The following is a 10,379-nucleotide window of genomic DNA, read 5'->3' as shown; positions in this document are numbered from 1 at the left end:
TCAAGTCGTCCGCGCATGCCACTGCTTTATGCGATAAGCTGAGAATTAGGAACAAGGTCCTCAAATCGCTAGCCGGAGGCACTTGGGGCGCTGACAAAGAAACCTTGTTGACCTCTTATAAAGCAATAGGCTGGTCAGTGGTAAGCTATGCGGCGCCAGTGTGGTTCGCGAATGTCAGTGATACGCAGTGGAAGAATATTCAGACCTGCCAGAACGCAGCCCTGAGAACTGCAACAGGGTGTCTCCTCATGACTCCAGTGGACCATCTTCGTGAGGAGACGAAGATCTTACTCGTCCATCGTCACAATTATATGATGTCGATGCAGTACTTGCTTGGGTGTTATCGTCAGGAACATGCCTGCCATAGCCTTATGGACAGGACTCCCCCACCCAGGCACATCAGGAAAGATCTTCATGATCTAGAGAGAGAGGTCCAAAGATACAAGCGTAAACCCCTAGATCAAGAAGCCTATCAAGCAGGGCTGAATGGTATTCACACGGATGCAGTCGCTCAGGCAGTAGAGCAATATCGAGTGAATACCATAATTGGAGACCATCCCCCATCCATTGCAGCAGAGGAGAAGCAGCTGCCAAGGCAAACACGAGTAGTCTTAGCTCAACTAAGATCAGGATGGTGAAACCGCCTCAATTAATATTGGGCAAGAATTGACGGCTCGATACCTAACACATGTCCGGCATGTGGACTAGGACCACACGACACGTTGCACCTCTTCAATTGCCCAGCTAAGCCTACTCACCAATTTACCTAAAATCGGGCGAAACTATATATGGAAGCTATATGTAAATCTGAAGCGATTTCAACAAAATCACACGTCAAACTGGACTTAATTCAGTACGCTGTGCAAAATTGTATCTAAATCTGACAAATATTGGGAGTTTCGTTCACCATGTACATAAACTCGGAGGAAGCTATATATGGAAGATATTTGTAAATCTGAACCGACTTCAACAAAACTTCACAGAAAGCAAACTGGACTGAATTCAGTACGCTGTGCAAAATTTTGAATCAATTGGACAAATATTGGGAGTTTGGTGCATCATTTACATAAAATCGGACGAAGGTATATATGGGAGCTATATCTAAATCTGAACCGATTTCACTGAACCGAATTGGACAAATATTGGGAGTTTGGTGCATCATTTACATAAAATCGGACGAAGCTATATATGGGAGCTATATCTAAATCTGAACCGATTTCACTAAAACAATAACTTTAATAGGCTTCGTCCTTGGGCCAAATAAGTGATTTGTGCCAATTTTTAAATACAACAAACATGTAGACAGTTGCTACAACAACAACAGACGGACGGACATGCATATATCGACTTAGAAAGCGATTCTATACACATTTTAAAAAGAAACCATGGGTCTATATCGATTCATTTTGCCTGTTACAAACATATGCACAAAGACATAATACCCTGTATCGCAGTGTGGTGAAGGTATAAAAAATGGAACGATATATGTAATGGAAAAATTCCAGCTCTTGGGGAAAAGTGAGAGATGTGAATAATAAAACCGTTGTACGTCGCTGAACAACTGGCTATTAAAAAAATTCCAACTCAAAACACATCAGGACATCATGTATGATTTGAAGAAAGAAAACATTCCAATTTACCTCTGGGATGATTTGTTTTGACAGATGAGGATGGCGACATGTATACCACAATGGTATCGAGGTGGCTTCTACAAATCAAGGAGAATCATCGAAGGTAGTAGGAAGATTGACATCAACATTTTTTATTTTAGGTTCTTCAAAACACACTTAGAGATCGCAAGATCTATTAAGGGAGCCCCCCTTCTCGATTTTTTATTTTTAAGATTTCCCTTAAGGGAACCCCACCCATTCTCGATATTAATTTTTCAAGATTTTCAATGGGCTGGTGAATCAATACCAATGCTTGTTAAGGTTTGTAACTTTACACATATATAATTGAAGATTTAAAATAGAAGAAAAATAATTTACAAAAAAATTTTGTTATTGTTTTTGTAATTAAAGAAAAGTCCTTATTTTTTATGGCGGGCATTATAACTCCTCACTGGAGCATCGGAATCCGAAAATTCCAACGGTGTTAGAAAGAGTACATGTCTGGCTCTCGTATGAACTAGGATTATTGACTTCGCTCTAAAATTAACAAAATGGTGGACCTTTGAAAAAATATTTTTGGAAAATCGCCGATTTTTTACCAAAGCCCAAGTCAAAAAATAAGGAAGATCTTCACCGATTGGCTTTATCCTAGTTCATACGATAGCTATACACTCACAGAGAAACGTGTAAAAGTTTGAAATCGATTGGGTTATTAGTTTTTGATTTATAGTGCCCGCCATTCGCAAAAAAATGTTTAGAGAAAAACGCGTTTAAAGTTTGTGAAGCCCTTCAGCCGTCACTTGATGCTGACACAATAAATCGGCTATATCTTCAAGAGTTCTTGAGATTTTCATTTGAAATTTTGTAGGGACATTCTTTAATTAGTGTAGATTCGAATTATATCAACAAAATTTTTGACCCCGAGAATGGGGGGTCCCCTTAAGTTGAGTCTCTCAGCGAATTTCTAAACTACTATTTTATGTCATACATATATTAAATGTTAATATTAAAATCGTGATAATCCTACATGTCAATGCATTAGACACATTGGTGCCAAATAAACCAACTCATCGAGCAAAAAGAAGCAACGAAAGAAATATGAATTTCTATTTTAGCTTTTCTAGAAGCAGAGTCGACAGACAGCATGTCTTTTGGATTGAAATAAAAAATAATAATATATAACATGCAGTCATTTATTATTCGGTATTCTAAATTTAGTTGTGTGAAAATCTGTTTTTAAAACAATGCAATAAATTAATTTAAATTAAATATGACATAATTTGTTGCTGCTGCTGCTGCCTTAACAACAACAACAATTTGAAATTTTGGCAAATCATCATTAAGTTTGTTTCTATTTCTTGGCTTTGTATTTTAGCCAATGTCATGCTAAAGTTAATGCACCATTTGCCACATTTTATTTTTGTTTGTATAAAAATAATGCAGTGAGAAATTTGCAATATATTTGAAAAATTTAATGGCCTAGGAAATATAGTTGTCAGCGATGTTGTGTCAGTTACAATTGTTGTGTTGTTGTTAGTTGAAACCCTTACGTGTTGGATAGATAAAAAATTAAAAAGCAGAATTATAAATTCAAATGTTGGGGAGACAAAAAATCAGTAAAACAGTAACTAAAGGTACACCTCAGGGCGGTGTGCTCCCACCGTTGCTGTGGCTATTGGTAATCAACAATATAATGATGGAGCTGGACAGGTAGGGTATCAAAAGTCATTGCCTATGTGGACGAGCGGCGATATTGATTTCTGGTAAATTTCCGTCAACCATTTCGATGCTTATGCAAAGAGCCTTATCGACGCTGTCATGTTGGGCCAAGGCTAACGGCCTTGGAGTTAATCAATCAAAAACAGAACTGGTAATGTTCACCAGGAAACGTAAGTTCTACGTCTTTGTTTCGCCAACACTGGATGGAATGCAGCTTCATCTCTCGCCAAAAGCAAAATATCTTGGCACGAACCTGGACAGTCAACTACGTGGGAACAGGAATGCTGATGTGTGGGCGAAAGGAGGGCAGATTGCACTCTATACATGCAAGAATTCCATTGGAAAAAGTTGGAGACTAAAACCATCGACTATAAACTGGATATATAACACCATGGCAAGGCCTATCCTATGAATATCTTGTTTGGTAATACTGCCTACGTCATAAGTCTACATCCAGCAAACTAGACAAGGTACAAAGAGCAGCCTTGATTCTTATAACTGGAGCCGCGAGGAGCACTAACCAAGCAGCTCTGAAAACAATGTTGAACTTAACGCCTCTGGGTCTCAGCATTAAGTGTCAGGCAGCACGTAGTGCCCTAAGGCTGCATGAACAGAACCTTTGGCGAAATTGGAAAACATAGCGACAATACATCACCAGTCCTGAGATTTGACGATGTAGATGTCGTTATCCTCAGTAGAGACAACTGAAACCGTAGTAACCCTCCTCTGGACGGTCGGCTTTTTATACAGACGGATCAAAGATGGAAGAAGGTACAGGGGCTGGCTAGGCATTAAGCTTACCTACAAGTTGGCTAGCAAGTGTAGTGTTTTCCAAGCTGAAATCTTTGGGATTGAAAGTAGCCGAATTGATAAAAAGTCTGGATGCGAAGTTCGTGAACCAGTGACTATCTTTGTAGATAGCGGGCGGCTCTTAAAGCCATCAAATCCTGTAACACCAAATCTGAGGTTGCCTTCGAGTTTAGAACAGTTTTGGAAACACTAACAGCTATCGGCTATGCTGGATACCAGGACACAGTGACAGCATGGGTAATGAAAAAACAGACGAACTAGTTAGACGAGGATCTGAATCTACAGATCTAGCAATTTATGACTTAATTAAACCATCCATCTGTCACCTTTTCCGGAATTTTGAGGCGCTCTTTGGCGAACGAACTTTGGCACAACGAATCGAGGTGCAATGTTTCAAGATATATCTGGGAGATTCTGTCAGCCAAAAGAACAAACTCACTGCTGAACCTGAGCAAAGCTGAAATTAGAGTCATTACTGGTAATTGCAATATCAGGGCAATGATATAGAAGTGAGACCATGATGTTACTGATTACTGCAGAATCTGTGACGACGAAGTGGAGAAAGAGACAATAAAGACGGCATAGATCGACATCGACACTTTTTACTACGTACTTCTTTATTAGCTACTTGTTTTCTCTATGAATAACGTAACCTATGCATGGACTGAACGGTTTGGTAGATATTTTCTACATCATCCGTTGTTCCTCGCACTCTTTGCTACGACTTTCCATAGTTATTTAAATTAGTATACCAATATAATTTTCGATCAATCCATTCTAACGTTGTAAAACATGAAAAAGGTTCAATCATGCCTTTTTCAGGGCTCGGACCGGATGTAGATCGAAACCCCATGTTCATACCCACAGCTTTATGGCTGCTACGACTAAAAAGGTGCCTCAGAGAAGTATTGGATTTGAGACCCCACATATCTCTTGAGCAAATTCGTTTTAGACATTTTGGACTCGATTTTCACATTTTTACCAGTCCTGGAATTTGTCCGATGATAGGTCTCCTCTGCCACAAATCTATATTTTTTGGGCTAATTTGTATTTTAATTTTTTATTTTGTGCGATAAGCCCTTGGTACTAGTTCTGCACTATTTAGTTCTTTCTTAAAATCAGTAAAAGACTGTCAAGACGTTCTCTTGCAGATTTGATTTAAATTTTTGATTATTCTCTTCTTAATGCATTTTTGTTCTTATTTACTTCAGCTGATTGTAATAGGCCCTACCTATATTTATAATAATATGTATAATTTAAATTATTTTCACTTACCAAAATTACTTGCAAGATTGTCATTATTTTCTAGTTCCCAAGCATTCTGTGAAACAGAAAAAAAGGAACGCAAAAAATTAATTTAATAAAAAATTTCAATCACCAATTAAAACTTACCGGATCAACATCAATACCCAATGGGGCCATTGTTACATTGGCATTATCCAACATATTACTGCGTATGGTTTCATAACGAGCCTTTGATTCCTCCGATGTAGTTAAATTAAATGTTTCCACTGGTTTATCTGGTTGATCACCTGTGGTTTGATTCGATGAACTTTCGGAATTTTCTTCTTCCTGTATTACATCCCAACGCATAGAATTAATATGAGCTGGAGGTAAAAATGGATTAGTGGGTGTAATAGATGTGGAACGATTGCTACTACTACTACCACCAGAATCGTCGGTGGTTTGGCGTGTTGTCACTTGTGTATTCGATGTACTGAAACTAGTTGAACTATAATCACTAAAATCTAATACAAAGCTATCATCATCATCATTTGTTCCATCAACACTGGGACTGATAATCTGAAAGAAAGAGGAAAAATGTTAACATTTTATGGTAAAATGGAAATTTTTTGTTAACCCACCTGTTGATTTACAAATTCATATTCCAGTGGCTCATCTGCACCTGGAAATGCCTGCACCAATTCATTCATAACCTCCACAACCAATTGCATTGACGGTCTTAAATCTGGCCGTGTTTCCCAACATGATGTCATTAAATTCTGTATGGGCAATGGCCATTCGGGTACAATGGGTGGTCGTTCGCCTTTATGTATTTTCCACATAATTGAATATGTATTATCGACATCTTTAAAGGGTTTTTGTCGTGACAGAACTTCCCACAATACGATGCCCCAACTGAAAATATCACATTTTTCGGTATACTTGGAACCTTCAAATACTTCCGGTGCCATCCATGCTGCTGAACCTTTATTATTTGTCATGAGTGTTGATTTATCGGCTACTGTACCGAAATCACAAATTTTCAAATGACGTCCTTTATTGGTAAGTAGTAGATTGAGAGGTTTTAAATCACGATGTATCAGAGGTTTTGGTTTCATAGCATGTAAATAGGCGACACCCTGTAAAGAAAAGGGGAGAGTGATTGCAGGTGTTTGAGGAAATGAAGATTTAGATTTACATATATTTTATTGGTCTCTCATCATCAGCAAAAATTAAAATATAAATAGGACCGTTGGTCTAAAACCTTTCAGACTTAGTGTTCCCGACTGTTAATAGCATCTATCAATTACTTCTAAATATCTGCACTTCAATTTTATTGTGCCATACTTGTTCCTACTTTTACAAATATATTTAACGGGGATTCTGTGATGATCCTAAAGGACGTTGTAAAGAGAGGATGGTAGAAAAGAAAAAGACTGAAGGGAGATTTAGATGTTGGGGTTCTTAGCTCGTTGCTATTTTCTGCGGCATTCTGACGCTAACAAATTGCATCACTTTTCCGACAGTTCGCAAAGCAGAACCAATCGAGCAGATTTATAGATGGGCAATAATCCTATGCGCGAACTACAATCGTTATCCTTCACGTCAACGATGTAGATGAAATAATCCCAACCCAAACGATATTCCTGAGATAGTGGTTGAAAAGATGCCGGGTAATGCTAGGTCCTAGTCCACATGCAAACACTCCTTCCGCACCCGGAATCCTATCCATGACGACAATAACACAGATACAGGTATTGATCATCTCTCTCTCTCTCTAGATATGTATCTTCTTCCGCACCCAAAAGGGGGAAGCCTATCCATGAGGTGACGACAATAACTCCGATACAGGTATTGAATCGACAACAGCTTGTTGTGCGGATGTACGGGTGAGACCCCTTACGTCCTTATTTTAGTATAGTAATGTAAGTGGTCTATCGGCGTAATGAGGAGACACCCTGTTGCAGTTGCAATGGAGTATCTCGCCAAGGACTTACGTTAGACCGCAGATCAGTCGATCGCTTAATAGGTTGCCAACAAGGGTTCTTTTCTGTCAGCTCTCCGAATACTGCCGGCTAGTGACTAGAGAACCCTATTCCTGTTCATATTGTTGATAGTTGTGGTGTGCGCGGTCGAAATCTAGAGACTATCGTATGAGACATGCAGTGAAGAAATGTCTAAACATGCCAATTCCTTTCGTTCCGAATTTGCAAGGAGTTTAGTCCCAATGACGAGCGACAATCACTTTCATGAGCAGACCTTCCTGGTCAAATAACATACCTGCGTGAAAATCACGTTCTCCGATTTATCCCCATACTCTATGGGCAATATTAGAATTTCCCCATCTATTATCTTTTATTTTCCCCGTTCATAATAGACTTTTCTCAAATTTTCGTTTCATCTATTTTTCAAACGAATTAATCTGACCCCATCTTCATTATAGACCTCGGCGGTATTGGTAGCCTCATGGCCAACTAGGGTAGATACAACATGCTACGAAATCTTGATTTTTTTAAACCTTAAGTTTCTTTGGACCAAATCCATTTCTGATAATTTGGATTAAATTTACAAATGTCCCTCGGTATGTCTGCCTTGTGCTAACGAAGGATCTAATCGATTTCATCCAAACTTTGTGCATCGTAATATTTTTTCGAAACATAAATCAACTTCAACCTCTCTTTCATCCACATTATGGTGAATCCAAACATGGCAGCATTTATACTAACCACAAAATTAGTTCAACTATCGGCTATATAGGTCCATCATCTGTGGTATCTTCTGACAAACCTCGACACTAGGCAGTAATATATAAGCAGAAATACGAATTGCAACAACAACATAACTCCCATTATCATTATTAAAACAACAAGTACGATTTAATTTCTTTTAGAGTAAGTAGTTCAAAGGACGTAGCTAGCCTCTGAAAATCTTGAATTCTTTGTTGTCCAAATCGACAACATAAAATCTAATTAGATTACATTTAAAAAAACTCCAATATCCGTTAATTAGAATAAAATTACAAATTAGTATCTAATAATACTAAAAACAATTGTGCTATTTTCCCTCCCACGTAGTGCCTAACATTGTTATCATCTTAATTTATAATTAATATGGGCCCTCAATAAATTATTAACAAAACTACACACACGTACAATAGTATAGAGATAAGAGCAATTACCCTTGCCCCTCACACTAGGAAAAGAAAAAAAAGCCAAAACCCTTAAAAACCTGAAACCACAATACTGGCCTCTTATCTATTGCATTCATAGACATCGTCGCAAAACACTTCTTCTCACTTACCTCGGCACACTGTCGCGCCCAGCTCATGGCATGTGCTTTCGAATAGTAGGGTTTTACTTTGCCATGCAAAAAATCATAGAGTGAACCACCTTCGGCATATTCCATTATTAAATAGGTGGACATTTGATTCAGTGCGATGCCATAGAGAGCTATAATGTTGGTATGTTGGACACGGGACAGCTGTTTGACTTCAGTTTCAATTGCTTTCTGTTCGGCCTTGGGACCAAACTCTTTAACGGCCACAAAACGATCACGCCAAAATGCTTTGTAAACAACACCGTATGAACCATGACCAACTTTCTGTAAAGGATGAAAAGGTCAGAGAGGCAATTAATTATATAATAAATTGTGGGAATTGTCAGGGAGGGAGAACATCATGCAAACCTCTTTGAAAGAAATCTCCGAAAATTCCACACTGGGACATAGAATACTAAGGCCACCGCTGCTTAAAATCCCCGCCGATGGTTGTTGAGGTGGTGCTGTTGGCAGTGCTAAGCTTGCAGCACCTTCTGTTGAAACCGTGGATGACCCTCCTCCTGTTGCCGTTGTGGAGGTACTGTTTGTGGGAGCCGGCAATTCATCGGTCATCTTTGTGTGTGCAAATGGAACCACACTAAATATACGACCACTTAAGAATAAATTTATTGAGACTTTTTCGGGGATTCCTTTCCCTCTTATTTCCTATAGACGTTTCCCTCCGCTGCCACTCCAACCAATTTTATTTCTTTGCAGTTTATTTCCGAATTGCCAAACTGCGTATTGTTAAATTTCGTTCGATTATTCTTTTTCTTGGTTCTGTTGTCCGTTCAGTTCACTTCTCGACCAAACCAAAATTCATGCCCTCGCTCTGTCTGTTGCCAATTTGTTGTTATTTATTTTGAATTCCTTTTTTTTTGTAATTACATAATTATTGTTGTTGTAATTTTCCAAAATATTTTTGTATAGATTTTTATTTGTTTTTCCACGCAAAAAAACGACACACAAAAATGTTATATCGGGTCCGTCTGGCCGTACAAAATCTGAAATCGGAACGCAAAATTAAAAACGTTCCGTGTGCTACGAATTGGCGGACCTGGTAGAGAATGTCTGATAAAGAATGAACACAAAATAAAAATGCACAAATTCTTTATGTGTTTACGAATGAGTGTGAAGAGCGAATTGGAAGAATTTTGAAAAACAGCTGATTTTCATTCAGAAAAAAATGAAACACAGAATGTCATGAGAAAGAAGATTTGAAATTGATGTAGTTTGACAGTTACGGACATAGGGCTACGAAAGTCGAGTGTCCGACAAATTGGTATAAAAAAAACTTTGGCTAAAGTCTCCGAATACGCTTCATGTATGTATCAGACTGATATTGAACTCGTTCCTCGATGACTTTCATCTGCTTGTGCTAATAACATTTTTTCAGTAAGACCGAAATCCGTAAAGAAATCTCTCGTTGTATTGCTGAAAATTTAACTGATTATAATAATATTGTATCTCTTGAAGTACTGGAAATTTATCTGAGAATAGGAATATTGGATCTTTTAAGAAAAAAATCCTTGTATTACTGGAAATTGATTTGAGGATGGAATATTGGGAATTGATGGGGAAAATCCCTCTTTGTGATAACAGAAATTGTTGTGAGGAAGGTAATATAGAAATTCGTATTTGATATTAATTTCTCAAAGTTCCTCATGTATTATTAGAAAATGGTATGCTAGGATGGAAATT

At 38.1% G+C, this 10,379-nt stretch overlaps 1 protein-coding gene across 1 annotated transcript; it reads right to left on the bottom strand.

Moving 5' to 3' along the window:
- Window positions 1–5,341: 5,341 nt before the first annotated feature.
- LOC133337420 (mitogen-activated protein kinase kinase kinase 7-like) lies at window positions 5,342–9,251 on the bottom strand. The gene is made up of 6 exons (XM_061545645.1): window positions 9,048–9,251; window positions 8,664–8,963; window positions 6,005–6,502; window positions 5,532–5,942; window positions 5,415–5,460; window positions 5,342–5,370 (listed from the first exon to the last, which is right to left on the bottom strand). Exons 1-6 carry the CDS (start codon window positions 9,249–9,251, stop codon window positions 5,342–5,344), a joined length of 1,488 nt encoding a protein of 495 aa, XP_061401629.1.
- Between the last annotated feature and the right edge of the window lie 1,128 nt (window positions 9,252–10,379).

This window comes from Musca vetustissima, unplaced genomic scaffold (genome assembly GCF_032173495.1).
Source record: "Musca vetustissima isolate MV318-11 ecotype Yass unplaced genomic scaffold, APGP_CSIRO_Mvet_v1 utg13228, whole genome shotgun sequence".
NCBI classification, from domain to species: domain Eukaryota; kingdom Metazoa; phylum Arthropoda; class Insecta; order Diptera; family Muscidae; genus Musca; species Musca vetustissima.
This window is presented reverse-complemented; position numbering and strand designations above follow the sequence as displayed.